A 19,091-nucleotide genomic window follows, 5' to 3' on the forward strand; every position below is an offset into this window, starting at 1 on the left:
AATAAAAAGTGGAAACATTTTTTCCCTTAAAATGAGATTGGGTGCTAGTTTTTAGTGGGGAAAATCAGATGTGTTTTCAAGGTCAGTCCTCACAAAAAGATTTAGGATAGAGGTTAAAATATAGCTCATAACTATGAAAAAGACTCTCTTCTGAACCTCTCTTTGCTCCCTTTCCTTCCTCTCTGTTTTATTATCAACATTTTTTCTAATATTTTACTCTAATGTGATTTATGTTACTTTTAATAGTGTCATTCCATTATTTGACGTTGATCCAGAGCTCTTTACTGCTCAGTGGCATAGGGTTACTGCAATTTCCTACCTCTGTGCCTTTAATTTTTCTCAAGGGAAAGCTGTTTCAGGGCTTAACATAATTAATTTCTAGCTTAGATTTGCAGTGAAAATGGGAACCAGAATTCTGCAGCATCTTAACTAAAGGAACTGTTGGTGAATGCCTCAAAAATTGAAGTGGCATTTTCCTGATCAGGTTACTGTGTTGTGCATTCATTTCTATAAACTGTTTTTAATGGAGAACTATATATTCAAACTGATTTCAACTTAGCAATAAATGATCCATGTTTCAAGATGTACACGTGGCAGGAAAGAGATCCATGTATTTCCACTGGCCTAAAAGGAGGACAGGATTTTAATGTGTTCCACACTCACATGCCAGCAACTCTTCTTGGAGGTGAAGTGTACCATTTGTATTTGCCTCCTGGGTAAGGCACCTTGTTTATTGTATGCTATTTCACCACTTTCAGAAGTGAGTTGTGTCCTGACAGTTTTGTGCAAACAGGAAAAAAAAACCAACTCTGTAACATGTTTCATTTTATAGTACCTTGCTGTAAATACTGAAATTCCTAAGTATGAGATTACTTTTTTTTGCAATCATTTCAAGTGCTGCTGATGCCCAGCAGGAGTGATTCAGAAGCAGGTTGAATGAATATTTTTAGACATTCAATCATTTTTAACCACTGCAACCACTGAGTCAATGATACATGTGCAAAGTAATTTAAAACAGTTAGCAGGTATAAACCAGGTTCTATTTAGCAAATTGTTAGTCATGAAGTGGTTTCAGCTTGCACAGGAATTATGTGAGAAACTTCAAAGGGATTATCTTTTCTCCCTTTCTCCCCCCAAGACCAATAGCTGTCAAAATGTGGTGATTGGGATTAATTGCCTATCGTGTATTATGTGGCTAATGTTTAAAATCTGGGTGGATAGAAACAAAATTAGAACACAATTTGATAACAGAGCATGTAAAGGCTCATGTAATGAACAAGGTAAAATCTCCAGATACAAGGGCTCAGTTGATTGATACTTTTTGAACTAGTAACTGTTCACAAAAGCAGAAAAAAAAGGAAAAAAGAAATCAAACAGCCAACCCTACACAGTCTTATCCTTGTTCTCTAATGTTTCCATTTTGTGTCACAGGAATGCATCTGTAATCACATAACAAACACAAATATGCTGAAGATCTCTTGTCCTAACTGTCCTATGAAAGGATTTAACTTTTCATAGGAAAATAGCAAATAACTTTAGCAGAAGATAGGTAGCCCACCTGAGAGTCCTACTTGGCTATTCTTACAGATTTACCACCTTTCTCTTGACATGTATGTGATCAACTGATATTCACTGGACCAGTAGCCAAAATGAACAGTTAGGGGAAATTAAGAAGGTGGACACAAAAGGAGAAGAGAGGAATTTGAGAGAAGAGATAAAAAGGGCCTGTTGAGACAAAAACATGTTTTGATTTCTTTGGCAACATACTGTATTTTTGTTTGAAGACATTAAACTAGAAACTCAGGAGAAGAAATAAAAACTCAACTACTAGGACCATGTAGATGCTGACAATAGTAGTAAGGAGAAGAAAAAGTGTTAAGATGATGTTGCTTCAGGTACCCAGAAACTCATCTTACTCTCTTGGGATATGAGATCTATGTTTAAATCCCTTCTCAGAATGATGTGAGTGAATGTTGAAATCAGAACTCCTTTCTGAATGAATTCCCTCAATCACAGAAACCTAGTTTTCAGAAATCTTTATGTTCCCTACTTTTTTTCCTTTTTTTTTACTGGAATTATAGTGGTTTTAGGAAGGCACAGAGTGAGAAACTACATTATTGTATTGTACATATCGTACAGTTTCAGAATTTAAAGTATGTCTGATTACAAAAAATGAGCCATGTTTTCTTCTGTGTTCAGCCTTCGGTGTTTCTTTCCATTATGTACTAATATCATTTCAGAACTAAAAAGAAAATGGAGTTGTATTAATGGACATTCTGAACTATAAGAAAACTTCTAGGTTTACATATTTTGTGCATTTGTTAGGGTAATATCTTTAAACAGCAGGGAGTAGTTGCAGTGTTTAGTTTTTAGCTATGCTTCTGTAGGTATGGTTTCATTTTAAGAGGAAAATGAGGTGTAACCGTGTTGTTCTTTTCCATCCTGATAGACAAGCCAGTCTTAATGAAGAGGCTGAGAAGTACTATGAAATGGCAGCAGGATTAAGACCTAATGTAAGTACCTTCTTAATGATATCTGTTACTTAAGTTGATGAACGTGCTACGTACTGAACCCTTTGTGTCTTGCTGGAGCATTTGATCTCTCAGCCTGTGTTATATATGTTCTTTTAATGGTTAATTATTGGGTAGTCAGATGAAGCTGTTCATTTGTCAAACCAACCACTGCACTTTCAAATTGCCTCAGTGAAGTGATCTAGCCATAAGTCTTACTTTGGTAACATACTTGGAAAAGACTTCTAGATTTAGATTTATTTATCTATGTTTAAATGTGTTAAGTTTGGAAAGCTTTTCCAATTCCATCTCTTTTCACTAGTAAAAGAGAATGAAAGGCTATCCTGTGAGCTATTGTTAAAGGCATTTTTAATAGTACATTTATGCATTTTCATCTGTCATGAACTTCTGGCAGACGTTGTTCAGCAAACTTAAAGATACTTATCTCTGATGTAGTTGTATATTGGCAAAGAAATATTCATTGAGCAGATATATGTAGGAGTAAGTGACAGATGCTTTTTAAAAAGGGAAGCTTATGTTCAATTTTCATTGCATCAGGAATTAAAGAAATAAAATATTTTTTACTTCCCATTTTTTCCTTAATATTATATTTCTTTTCAATTACTGTCACATTTTGGGGAAAAATCATGAATATAAATGGGGCAGAATTTATTTTAAATACATAACATTTTGTCTATGCAATAAATCAAATCTAGGAAAATTTCTGTCACAGAATTCTGTAGTGCCAAATTTGAGGATACAAGTCAGCAAATGCAGTAAACAAAAAGGAAAAATCCAAATTAAAAAAAAAAAAAGGCTTAAAAGAGTTTTCAGAGCTAAGAATCAAAAGCAGCACCAGCTAAGACTCAAAACAAGCTAACAAAATATAATCAAAAAAACCCATAATGACGTATTCATATGAAATTACAGACTTTCACAGTCTCTTAAAAACTCTCAAAAAACTACTTATTTCATTGCTTCATAGTTTGTGAAATAACAATAAAGACTTTGTGATTCACAATGCTTTTAGATGCAAGGCTTTTTTGCCTCATTTTTTTTTCTGAGAGGATGCCTTAATGTTGAAAGGATTCTCTCAGCTGTCTGCAAATTGGTACAATTCTTCTTTTCTGTGGTTCATTGTATGCTCAAAATGCTTCTCAGAAACTCAGAAATAAGTTTATTGTGTATAACCCTATAAAAATATTGTTATATGTGTGAGATTTCTCAGAGAGCTTTGGAGTGACTGACAGCAAGCTCATAGCAATGGATAATTCTCATTATTGATGACAAGCTTTACATATTATGACCAAAGTATCCTTTTTGAAGGATAAGATTATCAAAATAACTTGTTGTAGAAATTTTCTTCTAACTTTGATTTTTGTAAGTAAAAATCCAATAGGTACTGGTGTTCAGCTTTCTTCAAAAGATAATTTCACTTTTATATTCAAGATGATAGTTTAATTTTGTAGCTCAGCATGGTGTGCCTATGGTTTTTAAGACTATTTTATTAGTTAAGAGTGGGAAACTTCTATCCATTTTCACAGCCATTATCAACTGTCTGATGACTTTATAGGGGTATTTCTCGAAAACGTAAACAAAACCAGAAGTAGTCAAACATATCTTTCTTATTGTTATTAACTCTCAAATTTACCGTAATAGTTTCAGATTGGGAGGAAAAGAACTCGAGGGTGGCTTACTTGGTAGTAAGCAGTTTAATGCATGCATGGTAAGGCAGAAGCTCCCAATCTTTCCAAAGGAGCATGGAATGCGAATTAGTGAAGAACTGTGTACTTCATGGCTCCATCTGTACCAATAAATTAAATGTGCCCAGAACTATTCTCTAGTGCTGACTGAACCAGCTGCTTAGAGTGTGTCCAGGTATTGTCCTAGAGACTGCAGTGATCCAGTCCAGAGTTGTGTAGGAACCATCCTCACAGCCTGAAAATGCCCACAGTTGATTTTGTTGTTTTGTATATGCCCTATGTATCCTCTCACTGCCTTATGAGTATGAAGGATCAGCAAAATTATGTGAGTCTAACTGATATCCTTAGGCAGAATAAGTGCTTGAAGGATTTTTGTTTTATTTTTTGTATCCATCTTTAATGGTCTAGAAACATTTCTTGACAGAAAATTCAAAATACTAGATGTATTCATGTGATGTAATATACAGATTCCTACCATTCCATGTATGTATACACATATCTCTATGTATATTTGCGTGCACCTGTTTAGCTGCTAAGAGGTCTGTCCCCAGATTGCCTCTCAGTGAGAATACTGTGACAGCATTGAAGTCTCATTCTGTGCAGTGGATCAGCCTTGTTACTAGCATAATTGGGTGCTGAAAGTTTCTGTTTAACAAGAATCTTCCTTCTTCTGGTGCTTTAAACAGTACTGTTCGACATGAGTGAATTAGGGAGCAGCATCCCAAGTAAACTGGCTCTCTGCTTTTTTTCAGTATGACTTTTTACCTTTGGTTCCCCAGTCACTTGGCCAGATCCCAAGTTGAAGATCCATTTCATTGTTATCAAGTTCCTTCTTTCACTGTTCCAAGACAATTAAATTATCAGTTATTCTTTAGAATTAGACCAATGCCTAGCTCCTGAAAGATTTTCAGCTAGCACAGCCTGAAACAAAACTCGGATTTCCACTCTCTTGCATCCATGTCTTTACTGATATAACATATTGTATATCTCTAATATTGCTACTATAAGATACAGTCCTTAAGAGCAATAAGATATTTTAGTAATACTGTAAACTCAATCTTTTACTGATTGTTAGTGAATTTTTTATGCTCATTTAGCTATCATGACACAGTTTTGTTCTCAGCATTCTCTGTTTTCCTTTTGCATCCCTTTCTTTGGTTTCTCAACCATTCCTGTTGCTTTTGTATTGAAGCAGTACTGTATGCACGGTTCCTCATCTGCTGCCTAATGTATAAGCCCTTTGGATCCAGAAACTGCTCTGCTGAGCTTTTCTACATCCATGTCCAGTTTAAATGGCCATCTGAGTTACTACTTTCAGAGATACTTGATTGGCTATTTTAGTGCTTTTTCCAGACAACAGTCTCCACTCTTGCATTTGTCTCCTAGACAAGCCCTTTTATTTCAGTGTCTCAGAATGGGAGAACAAGAGAGAGCAACCAATACGCCTGCATGTCTGAGTCACATTCTCATTCAACTAATCCATTTTTACAAAGGTTGTGACTAAGACAGCTAAAAACATTGCCAGAAACACAGTACTTGGTTACAGAAAATGTAACTTCTCTGAAACTTGCAGCCTATTGTTTTTAAGAAAGCAAACATTAAAAGATTTTATTTTTGCAATATTGGGGGTGATTCATTCATCACTGAACTAATTCTGAGAGGTCTGAGAATACAATTTACTTTTTTGTGACAAGCCTTATTACAATGAATAAAGTATTTCCAAGAAAACTATACTCAGTAAAGGAACGACTGAATCCAGCAAAGGTGCGTTAAAATGTATATCCACATCTGGAATGCCATCTTTGCTTTTGGATACACATTCTGTCTGCAGATGGTAAAAGAATTAAGAAACTTTGGTACAATAGCTGCACCAGCTGAAAAGGAGCTTGGGTGCAAATTAAAAACAACTCTGGCTGTATTGTTGTTGGAGATACAGACCTAGGTGTTCTCTTAATAATGTTGACAATTGGCCTTATTTGCACTAGGTTGGTTTTATCCTCCATGAAAGTAATTTCCAGACAAATTTCAGAATAGCAGTATTTTCTGTAGAACATACTGCTGCTTTTAAGATGGGAACAATTTGTCTTTACTGAAGAAGCAAGCATTCTCAAGGTTATGTCTATTTTAGGTTTTGGAGAGTCAACTTCCCCTGGACAGCCAAGGGGTAGAGAGGAATCCAGGAAGCAGTTCAGAAAACAAGCCTACTTTTATTTGCAATTAATTATTTCTTACAGGACTGTCTTTTCTTCCTTCAACTCTTTAGGTAACTTACAGAGATTAGCCTCCCTAGCCCCTTCATCTTTATGAATGCTTTGCAGAAAATACGTTACTGCATTGTGTGTTGTACCATGATCAAATCAAAACAAAATCATTATAGAGCCTTCTCAGTGAGAAACACATATGTGTTTGCTTTAGCAATGTTGGCTTGAGTGTACATTAATCACATTAGTCTAATTTTAACAAATTCAGTTGCATGAAGAAATGAAATGTAAGTTTCATTTATACAGTAATTATTCTGAGTGTGAGTATTGCTGAAGAAAAGCTGTATTCAGAGATGACTTCTGGGTGCCCTACATATTGTAATCCTCACAAACCAGGAAATTGTTTTAACAAATCGTTAGGCACTCTAAAATGTGAGCTTTAGGCTTGCTTTGTTGTGGAAAAATCAGTCATCCGGGAACTCTCTTTAAATTGTCATTCTTTACAAGAATGTGAGATACCGACTTAAGCTTCGGCCTTTGTTCAGCTTTTAAGATATCACTTGTGAAATAGAGCTGCGTTTCTAATTTTTTAAGTTTGAGCCTGAAGCAGCCAGTCTTTAAAAAGCCGCTCTAGAACCCCCACATATGGCCAATGGCTTTTGAGAAGAAAGGGCACTTTGAAGTGTGACCTCAAGAGTATTAAATGAAAGCGAGCTCACCAGAGCCTTAAGACTTTGAGCCACCACCTTGAGCTGATTGGCTTAGGGGCATTCCTCAAGGAGGTGCCGTGACCTGCAAGTCACTACCATCCCAACCACATATTAGTGCTGCTTGCAATCTGGAGCTCATGACAGCTTTAAGCCCCATGTCATCAGCACATTGTCAGATACAGCTGTTTCCACTCTACCACTTCAAAAGGGCTTGATTAAATGTCTTACTGTAACAACATACATAAAGACACACATACAGAGTGAGGGGGAAAGGAGAAATGTACCTATAAGCAAAATAAATACAATTTCCACTAGATGGTTTAATCATGATGTGGGGGACTAAACCATTTTTTGAATTGAAGGGCTTATGTAATCAGTTAACACAATATCATATTAAAAAGCAGTTTCTACAAGTGCTTCTTTTATTTTTTTTTTCCCAATTCTGGAGTGCAGATTTCATGCCAAGGGCTCCAGGCTTGCAATAAGCTCTACCTCAGGCTGTCTAACTGGTGAAAGAAGAATGCTGGTGATTTCTACATAATTGACTGTAATTTCATAGGCACCTTAGAGATAACAGGCTTTCACTGCCTTCTTAGGGAAAGTGTTCATAATGCATGGGGTTTATTCATGGCAGGACTTCTAAAAAGAAATACTTCCAATAGTACATACATCTTCAAAAAAATGAATGTAACATTTTTGTCTTGAAACATCTGTAATCAAGATTTATTATATAATTTTTCCTTCAATGTTTCTGTGTCAAATTTTCCTATTTGGTTTTCTCATGAAAATTCAGTAATTGCCTCTTGTAGCTTTACCAGGTTTGGAGTAATTGTGAGGAAAAAAAACTTTAATGCATTTTGCCAGCTTTGTTAAGGACAGGTCCTTTTACTGCCAGGGAGAATTTCTGTACTTCTGCTATGTTAAATCTGCTGCTGATGGGAGTAATGAATGGGTTAACAGCAATTCTTGCATTGTCTGCAGCTGATCCCCAGCTGACCAAAGAACTGGCTACCTTGGATCCAATGTCATTGTCACCCTGCTCCAGAGATATAGCAGATTCCTCACCAGTAATGTATCTGTTGCTCCTGCAGCTCTTTTGAGCAGGTCTACCTAGTGCCTGTTACCCAAATGCAATTGAAGTGCCTTGCCATCCATACTCCTGATTTCTGGAGCATAGTACAGATAAAGCTGACATTATTTCCTTAGAGAAACAGTATATATATTGTTTTAACACTATGTATTATTGCCAGTAAAGCATCACAATTTCCAGCTGCAAATCCTTGTTTTAAAGTGTTGTTTTGCCTGTTTACTTCTTTATTCAAAATAATGAACACATGGTAGTATTTTATCTTTATCTACTGGTGCTGTGGCATGACCACAAAGCTGTATTTTTAAGTAGTTAGCATCCAGCAGATTGATCTGTTCAGTTGTTTGCCTATACTGAAAGTTGAAAAGTGGGCCTTGTGGAACAGAAGGAGCTTCTGTTGACTGCCCGTGTGCTCTCCGAGACGCTCCCAGCTTCTCCTGCCCTGTGTCAGGGCTGCACATCTTCCTACTACTAGCACCAGCTGCTGCTAAGCCTTGCATTGGTTAAGGCTTCCTCAGTGTGTGCCAAACTTTCTGCCTCAATAAGATGAATAGCTGTGGATTCCTTCCAGCCCAGCAATGCTCTTGGCCTCCTGAAAATGCCTCCTTTCTTTGCTTCTGTTGAAGGTGTGAGGAAAAAGAAAACTTCCTAGGATCCAGTTCTTCCTCTCTTCCTGTTGAAGACTGAACCAATCGTTATAGGGAATGCAGGACTTTTAGGGACTAAAACAAGTACTGTGGCATCCTAATAAAAAGAATAGGCATGACTGATGCGAACTATATTTCCAGATGACATGTTTTTGATAGTTTGACTTCAGAGAGATACAGGGGTGGGATGCTTAGGCATGGATCAGCTCCACTGGGAGAGGACATAGTGGAACACCCTTATCGAAAAGAGGGCATCACTCTCTGATCTTAAAAGGTTAAGAGAGCCCTTTCTTGGTTACTGTAAATTGGTTAGATTGTCCCTGTTGAAACACAAAAAAATGACTCTGAGATTTGATATCAGAATAGCTGTGACATTTTTCAGTCTGCATAGCGCAAGGGTGACCTAGCCTAAAGGTTGTGCAGAATGGAAAAATTCAAGAAAATTAATATTAAATGAAGGCAAGCTTCCTTTCATTTTAGGTAGAGAGACTTCTACCGTCAGTGTTTGCACAGAAATAGCAATACTTCCCCATGTAAGGAGTTATCCATGCACAAAGTCTCTCTGCTCCTCCTGAGCTTTTTAAAATATAATTAGTCCCTAACTCAATTTTCTTTTGTTGCTGTTTTGCTTCACCCCTTTCAGGTCCTTCTTGTCTGAAGCTTAGTCCAAGGCAGATCTATTATTTACATCCCACTATTTGGGGAAAACAGCATTTATTCTTTTGAACAAAACAATTTCTTTCTATATTTGCAATTATATTTGTTCACGGCCCTTTGAAATATTTTTAAGACACATTTGGGGTTTTTTTGGTGCACCATTGTCAGCTTCAAGACAGGCTTCTGTACAGGCTGTTGCTCTGAATCCTAAAGTATTCCTACTTCAGCAGATATTGGTGTCTCCCACCTTAAAAAAAATACAGCAGAAAAACCAGAAAACCTCATTTTCATCCCTGTGATCTCCATCAGGGGCCAAAGAAAGAATACAGGCTATTGGAATGGGGATATTTACCTGTAATATTGAAGTACAATATCAGGATGAGTTATGTAATTTGAAAACCGATTTACTCAGCTGTGGAAAACACTAAATTTCCTTTGGGAAATACATGAAAATATTTATTGCCTTACTCCAGAAAATCCTACATGTGTTTTCTCCTGCATTGTAGCAGCTCTGTAAAAGCAAGCATCTAATGTGCTTTTGGGCAATTATGGAATACTTAAATCTAGTTCTCAATATTGTGATCCATCTTTGTATAAGATGCGGAGGAGCAAGCTGGAAATCATGTCATTACAGTTCTGATCTTCAACTTCATGAGAGATAGGTTATGGGGAGTTGATTTGTACTCTCCTGATTACACAAGCAGTTAAACATGCAAATGTCTGGGATCAATTGGCTTGCTCAGTGTAATTTGTGAGCTTTGAAATTGAATTAAAATGCCTTTAAGTTGCTGTTTATTTCCCATCTAGAATAATTTGTTGTACATTGATATTCTAATCAATATGGAACTATTTTGTCTGTGCAAGTTCTAAATGACTGAAATGAAAATACATTTGAAATTCTTCTGCTTATACAGATACTGCATTGCAGTAGCACCATTGACTTGTTTAGAGTTGCTTCTGTTTCTCCTGCATATGAGAGATAAATTGGACTCTGTAGATTCTGATTTCAAGTGAAATTATGCAAGCATCTTAAGAGCTCTCCTTAGCTTAAAGTTTTCCAAGCAGTACACTGCATAAAAACACTTGGTAAAAGTAAGCCAGAAACTCATTGTCATGGTAATTCAGAGTGTTTTTCATTTCATTTTTAGCTATGAAAATGTTTACAAATTTCCCATAAATATTAGTCCTTCTACAGCTAATTATTGACATAATGGTTTTTCCAAGCCATTCATGAACAGTGAAATGTATAGACATGCTTTTACTTAAGGGGAAAACAAATGGTGGAAATAGGCACCTATAGACTAACTCCTCTTTTCTAATTTATTTAACCCTTAGAACTTCATTAAATAATCAATTACTCTTACCAAGAGCTGCTGAAACAGTAATTTTGTGCTAAACGTGTAATTTGGGAGAAAGTAACTCTCTGATAATTCATGCTATTCACTTAGCACATAGGTCATACCAGGTTTTCAGTATGTCTGATGGCAATCCCTTGTGCTGCTTGGAGATGCTAATAAAGTCTTTTCTTCACAAAAGAAACAAAAGTACCCCAGGGTATTTTGGTTTATGCACCCATTTTCCATTGTTGGCTCTGTTGCCCACAGGGTCCAAATGTTATGTGACTAAATCTCTAAAAAGAAGACGACAATGTTTTCACAAAAATCATACATATTATTATTGGTTTAGTATGTTTCTCAAGAAGTTAATCAGGGAAGTATTAATGTATAGATTCTGTTTTCTCTCCAGCCACCTACCCTTGTTCTTCCAATACCATTGGTTGATGTAATTCTCCATGGAAAGCTCATAAGTTCTCCAAAGTGAAGGCATTCTCATAGCAAATAATACTTGAGCTATTTAATTGTCAAGATCTTGATACAGAAATTTTGTAGGACTGCATCTCAGTTAACTTGAATGAAATCTCACTTTTTTATATATATATTTTTTCATTATGTGAATCTGAAGTCTTTATCTCATGTATAGATATGTTCAGTCCAGCATCAAAATTGCTTGAGGAAAAAAAAGCTGTGAAGTCAGCTGGGCCTGTCTCTTGGAGTGCAGATTTGTTTAATCTAGCGTTTTAGTGTTTTTCATCCACATCTTAGTAGACAGAGATTTTTTTTTTCCTGTGCTTACTCTTCAAGAATGAAAAAAAACCTGCAAAATGATTGTGTTTGTACTCAACTGTGATGTTCATTTATTGAATAATTCAAAAAGGTTTTTGGAACTAATTAATAAGAAACTGAATAGTCTAGATTTGTACTACTGAATTAAATAAAATGAATCATTATGCTTTGAGATGATGAGAGGTAGTAGTTTGTAAAGATGCAGTCTCTCTGCTGATATTGTGGAATCAAAGATGACGCATCATGGATAGATTTATGCACTAGATTGTGATTTACAGTAAGTCTGATTGTAATATGGCAGGGATACTGTGCTGCCTGCATCACTTCCTGGAGAGAGCAAGATTGCCTTTGCCTGGTAAATGTAGCCCTTGGTGTCAATCAGAAATAAAGTGCCATGAAATAGAGAACTCACACCAGTAGATTAGCATTTCGAAGATTAAACCATCTGTTTGAACTCAATTAAAAAAGAATCCAGCAAGATTATTCCTAATAGAGTGTTCTAGTGCTGATTCTAGAAACAATACAATGCATTTATCGTGCAATTAGAACTCATAAGAAAGTGGGTTTAATGCCCATTAAATAAACCCAGCAACTGTACATTCTCATTAGGATGTTTTGCAATAAATAGCTTCCTAATTTTCTTGCTGATCTGTAGTTCTGATGTATTTCTCATTCTAGGGATGATTTTTAGTTGTGTATTGACATATCCTATTAGATTTTTTTTTGCTGCAACTGGTGTTCTCCCCTACCCTCCCACACCTTTGGGTTTAATGTAATTTTGTGTATAGAGGAGAAATGCCCTGTAGTGAGGCTGGCTTTGGTGTGAGATCTGCCTGAGAAGAACTGTACGTTTGCAGACTGCTAGGAAGGGAATGGGTGGCAGGTGTCTGTATGAAGTAATTTGCTTGAAATTTATTTTTAAGAGTAACTTCAGTATGAGTTTGAATGTATTTGTGCCTCGTAAAGTTAGTCTAGAGATCAGATGCCTGCAAATAAGAGATGCAGTGGGGGGGGGATGGATGGCTGCTTGTTTCCCCCAAAGAACAGTCCCTTTTTGAGACTGTCTGAACCCCACTGTTTATTGGTTGTGATTGATGCTTCATTTTGCATTCACATGATTCTGTTTACCACGGTTAGTTTTACTGGAGAGCAAATGTGCATTCCAGTGTACCTACCCTATTGAAATGTAATCCGTACAATGAACAGCTTTATTACTAAGATGAGGGAGTTTTACTAATTCTTCAGGTGTTCCAGTAGGGATTGTCTTCCTTAACAATAAATAACTTTAATCTGACATTAGGGTTTGTAACAGTGCCAGTTGCCTCAACATCTGGTTGCCTCAAGCTCATTGCAAACAATTACAGCATGAAAGAAAGTATAAACTTTTTGCAATAAAACAGCAACAGTAAATAAAATCCACAATAAAACCTCTAGATTGAATTCCTTAGGAAGATTTGCTGTATGTCTCTTAGATTCTGTGAGGGTGAAAGATTAATATCTTTATGGTGGAGTTACTTGGTGGAGTTTTATTGCAACGCAGTAGTTCTACTTCATTTTTTCACTCTGACTGCATTTAAATACGTAAAATTATCAGACATATTTTCTGTAATTTTTGAAAGATCAATACATGATCCTTTATTAATTCTTTTTGGAAAATTCTGTTCAGGTAGCTGCATTGATAAGAGTTTTTTGCTGATTAGTTCACAAATTTAATGTTTTACCCATAATAAAGGAAGAAAATTCTCTCTGAACAGAGATCATGGAAATTGCACAGGAAGCAAACTTCTTGGTTTGGGTGGAAAAATGGTCTTGAACAGAGAGTTCACTGGTAGAACTCAAAGTTAAGTTTCTGTGGGATCCTGTGATGTTCATATAGAATGAGTAATATGTGTAGTGAAAATTGAGGCAAAATAACCTGAGCCATCAACTACAGAATTACACAGCAGTTCTACTGGCTCTGGATTATACTTTGCTCCAGCCATAGAGGACTTTTTCTGATCCAGTTTGGAGCAAGCATCTGTTTTCACTGAATAATTTCTAACACTGAAGTCCAGAGGCAGGAACTGAACTTTGATTTCTTGGTGCTAGTCCTAAAAATATTAATTGTCCTCTTGTGCCTTCAGAAATAATTAAACTCTTTTAAAAAAGGAAAATATTATTCAAATTGTTGCTTCATGTGTCCATTTCTTAAAACCTTATTTGACAAATACAGAAAACTTGTTTGATAAACAGCATTTGTCAGCATATGCTGCATCAAGTGCAGTCTTTCAGAGTAGAATGTGTAGATCTACCACTGAACATATCTTGCTATTATTGATATTAATTACTGTAAACACATGTCACTATTCAGGTGTGGTAAATAAGCCTACCCTAGCTGCAAGTAATTTCATTTTTTCAGAACTCACAACCTTGTAAAAGCCTAGTGAGCAATTAGTGCCCAGTCATCTTACTATTAGCGATCAAAGGACTAAAACTGCAGCCCTGAAATCTTTAAGCTATAAGAATAAAAATGAAATCCGTACACTTACTGTGGAAGTTAATAATTTTAATATGTACTGTGCATTTAATTGCTAAATACGGTATAGGGAACACCTGCAAGTTACTGGCTGCCAAAAAGTAAGGCATGATTTTTAATGAATTACACAGAACACTGTAATTCAGCATTTTGCAAAGGACCTCTAGTATTTGCCTCTCTTCTCAGCTGCCCTTATAATTCTGTGGGTAAAATTCAAATTCAAGACAAGTGTGGGCATAACATTATTGCATTAGGTAAGAAGCATGGTAGTGATAGGAGCCAGATGAAAAGGACAAAAGGGAAGAAAAAAAGATTGACATGCAAATACTATAGGGCTTCCATGTTGGAATTTGAGAAAAGAAAATATTTATGAGCAAGACTTCTTCAAGTGTTTTCAGTTGTACCTACTCTGTAATAAAATTGTAGTTCTTTAATTAATATGTCATCTCAAGTTTTTTTAATTTATTTACAAAGTTATGTAGTTATTTTTTATTTTCAAAATTGCCTTGATAACATTTCCATGCGCTACTGTTACGTTTTCAACCAGTCTGAAAATACCTTCAGATACTATTCATAAACCATGTTAATATGGAAATTGTATCACTTCATGTGATAGACATCCATTGTCCTTCCCTGCCAGGGAGATTATTATTAATAGAGGAATAATGATTGGTTCTGTTGTCTAGGGAAAGCTAGCCAACAGAAAGCATTTCAATGGAGGAGTGGGATAATGGCTGAAATTCAACCCAAAACAACATGTGATGCCTCAAAATCTTCTAGGTTTTTCTTTTTGTAATGCTCTAAGAGCACACTTTGTCTGTGGGCTGTCTTAGTAATAACTGTGCATGATGGAAGCCTTAAAAAATTAACAAAATTGTCATTCTTTGTGCTCAGAGCAAGTGTGTCAAGTTGCATAATGGTTTACACAATGTGCCTGAAAGCAATGCCTTGTAACTACAAATACCTGAATAGTTTGGGAAAACATACAGTCATACCAATATTAATCTAGTTCTCAAGCATTTAATTCAGCCGACTACTGTTGTGAGACAAAGGTGCAAAGGCTTGTTGGAAATTTAATGTTTGACTGAACATTTGAGTTGAAATACTGGAAATCTCATGATATTGAGATTCCCCTAACTAGAACATAGTGAAATTTTCAAGACTAGAAATCAACACTACTTCTTTCTGAAACTGCAGTTGTTGTCTGTTCTACTCAAAAATAGAAACTCTAATGCAATATGCCTGTTACCAGCATCTTGGAAGAGCTATACAACCTTCTCTGTGTACTGATGTATTTGATAAGTATCTGGGCAAAAATAAGTGGATGATGCATTCATTCTCAGCAGATACTTTTATTTTCTAATGACATTTTATTTATTTGAGAAAAATGAACATGTTTTAATGCTAGTATTGTGAGTATAATTGTGATTAAAAACTCCGATGATCTGTACATTAGTTTTCTCTGAAGATTAGCCAGTTTTGATTGTGTTAATGTGGACAGCTATTCTAATCAGCCCTGCATGTGAGCTTCTGGGTGAAGTAGTTCGGGTTTTTTTAACATTTTACACTTCTTTTAAGTTAAAAGTGTGCTTTATCTTTAGGCAGCAACACGAAGCCATTTGCTTTTCTGATTTCCAAGGTTTAGAAAGAAAATGCAAAATACATTTACTCACATTTATTTTCATTTTAATAAATTTACTTTGTCTTAATAGGACAAAATTCTGTTACTGAAAAATTTTGAGCAATTTTTATTTGTCATTATCATAGTACAGATGACATTTCTGTTCACCAAGTTTCCCATTTGCTTGAAACTTAGTTAGTATGCAGCATATTTGTGTTGGATAAGGTAAATAAGTTCTTAAATGTTTTATAACATAATCATAGCTATATATTAAAATCATCACATTGCAGACATTAGAGCACAGTTGGATTTCTATAAACAAAAATTAAATAATTTGATGTTTTTTTTGTTTTAAATGGGATCCTAAAGTGTGAGGAAAAATGAATAAGATTATCCTGTTCTATACTGATGACAACATTTGAGCTGGGAAGCAAAGAAGCTTAATTAGAAACACTTTGAGGTCTGGAAAGTGTTGCTTTTTTTTTTTTAATACAACCATAATATGAAATGCTCATAACGTATGTTCCTCTTTAGCTTTTATTATGGTAATACAAGTATGTTATCTAAAAATGTCCATCACAGTTTCCATATAAACTGAGTGATTACTGGGAGACTTTTCAACCATAAACCAAAGCAATTGTTGCATGACCATTTGGAAAAAATGTCTAGATACACAGAAATTATGAGTACATTAAGTACATATAAGAAATTAGGTACATTTTTGTAGGATGTTTTCAGCTGTTGTTATCATCCTCTCTGTTGTTATCAGCCTTTAACATGCTTTTGTTAACTTGCTGATACATAAACTGGCATACCCTGAACTTGCATAAAGGCCAGTGGTAGATAGTTTTCCAGCATCAAGATGTAACTTATATCCATATATGCTTGTTTAGTTTTGGATAATTATGTTTATAGTATGCTGAGCAGTCTCTGAGGGTTGAGATGAACAAGATGTTAAGAAAAAGTCCCCACTGGCTGGAGAACATTGGTAGTAAAACGTCCCCTATTGATGTGATAATTTGAGAAACAAAGTAGACTGCTTGCTGCTTCCTTCCTATGCTAAGTCTAGAACTTTTCCCTGAGTCACAGCTGTGGGTGTCCTTAATGGTGCTGATGTCTCAATCTACAAGCAAACTGAGTAATTTCATGGTATACTTGTGGATGAAGACTCCCACATCTGTCATCCATAAATAGGAAAAAAATGGTGAGAAACCCTTCCTTCTGGCTTTAAATGCACATATCATGTAGTTTGCAGTTTGAGATGGGAGAGTCTCCAGTGTTTCAAAATACACAAGGTTAGATGCTTACAATTTTATCCTCCTTTCACCAGGCAGGTTAAAGTGGCACCTGCTTTAGATGTCTAGATGAGAGTATTAAAATATAAAAGAATAAAGAAAATTTTAAAAGGTACGCATAAACTAACGTTTTTGTAGTATCATCAGGTGTTAAGGTGGATAGGTATTAATTCATTCTGTTCTTCTGCTTTACTAGCTTGCTATATTATCCTAACCTGAGACTATATATAAATAGTATTCAACAGAAACTATTTTATTCCTATTTACTTTTTAAAATCTTTTTATTTTTTCATTCATTTATTTATTTATTATTTCTTTGGAGGCCCGGTTTTTTTGCAGGATGTTCACCTTCCCTGGAAGTCAATAATTTGTTAGTTCGGTGAACAGTAAATGAGGTCTCTTCCTGTTTAATGACATATTAGTAAATAATAGGTAAGGTTATTCTCTATTCGGTGTTAACAACATAGTACTCTTAAAGATGATGACTGAATCCAAGGATCCACTCCCCTCTAGAGCCTTGGCTTATTGTTATTTAGCTTTATAAAGCTATTTATGTTAGTCATTCTTAAGGTAATTAGAGAGGGACACAGGTTCCCTTTGCAGCAGAGATGTTTAGGTCCTTTTCTGACTAATACAACAGTGGAAACTGTGCTCTGTGTTCAAATTAGTCCTGGCAGGGCAAATGTTTTCCTGTCCATTTCCCCTCTTAACTGTTTAAACTGAAAACTGTTTTTGACACAAAAGCATACTTACTAAAATTGTTCGTAAGCAGATTTGCAATTTAAGTGATGTACTTAGCTACTTAGCTATTGTAGAGGAACAGTTGCAGAGCATTTTTCCATTTCAAGAGCTTGCAAAGATGCTGATTTTTTTGTTTATTTTTTTCCAGCAGAACTGAATGTTTTGCTGTCTGGGATGATGACACAGGAAATCCCTTTCAACTTTGAATTTTAGCTTTTTTATTCTGTCTGATCTATCGTACTTTGACATACATCCTGTCATCTTGATCCAGAATGTTTTTTGCACCAAATTATCAGTACCTAGACAACTGATTTTTGTTGTCTTAGCCAGCTTACTGGAGATCAGTGTCTTAGTTGTGGTTCGTGTGCTGTTTGGGACAAAATACCAGACACAGCATATGCAAACTGCAGTTCTTTAGAAGCCTTATAGTGTAGAGAACCAGGCAGAAACATGAGTCTCTCTCCATAACTGCCACTTGGTTTATCTGGGAACACCAGATCACTCCTATAGAAAGGTCTGCTTCCATGTGCCACTGATGAATTTACAGTGTTGTCAATGTATTACATTGGAGAGTAAGATCCAGTTGGCAGCAATCATCTTGCTGCATGTCCCTCCCCTGCTTCTCCTTCTACCTGCTCTGCCCACACCATGCCTTAAAGTAGCATGTTTCCACCTTGAGTAACTCCAAGGTCGTGGTTTTTCTCCAAAGTTGTGGTATCTGTCAAAAGCAAGTGCCACACCTGAAATGATTCTGTTGTCTACAGTTATTTTTAGTGATAAAAAAAAAGAGCTATAGACATTTTGATTGTTTTGGAAAATACTGTGCTGTAGCAATAATATCTGTAATAACAGTTCAAGAGAAAATTCTTGCAATCACTGTAGGAGGATAAAAAAGGGCATGACAGCATATTACCCAGTGGCCACTGATCAGATGCAGCAGTCCCCTGTGCTTTTCTCTCATGCCTAGTGTGCCATTCTGCAACTAATACGCTGTTTGACTACTCAGTCAATGTACCACCTAAGTGTCTTTGGTTATCAAAGAGAAGTATCTGAATTCTTCACCCCTTTTGAACTAGAAGTACTGGCATGAAATATTCATTTGTGATTGATATTTTGTGTCCTTCTGGAAGTATGGACTTAATTCAAAAGGAACCCGTAAAAGAATAAGTGTCCTTAATTGGACTTTATTAAAACAATACACAGCCTCTGTGTTTCTGGTAGGTTGGCCATGCTTACAACAGTATTCATTCTACAGTCCTGGAGTTGTTTTGAAACATCTAC

General features: G+C 35.8%; 1 protein-coding gene across 1 annotated transcript in view; it reads left to right on the forward strand.

Annotated features, from left to right (window-relative positions):
- TMTC2 (transmembrane O-mannosyltransferase targeting cadherins 2) overlaps window positions 1-19,091 on the forward strand; it is a 235,776-nt gene that overhangs the window by 209,625 nt on the left and 7,060 nt on the right. Inside the window, exon 11 of the mRNA XM_039571159.1 lies at window positions 2,450-2,513. Coding sequence (XP_039427093.1) covers window positions 2,450-2,513 — 64 coding nt within the window. The remainder of the gene's footprint in view (window positions 1-2,449; window positions 2,514-19,091) is intronic.

The sequence above is a fragment of the Corvus cornix genome, chromosome 1A (assembly GCF_000738735.6).
Source record: "Corvus cornix cornix isolate S_Up_H32 chromosome 1A, ASM73873v5, whole genome shotgun sequence".
NCBI classification, from domain to species: domain Eukaryota; kingdom Metazoa; phylum Chordata; class Aves; order Passeriformes; family Corvidae; genus Corvus; species Corvus cornix.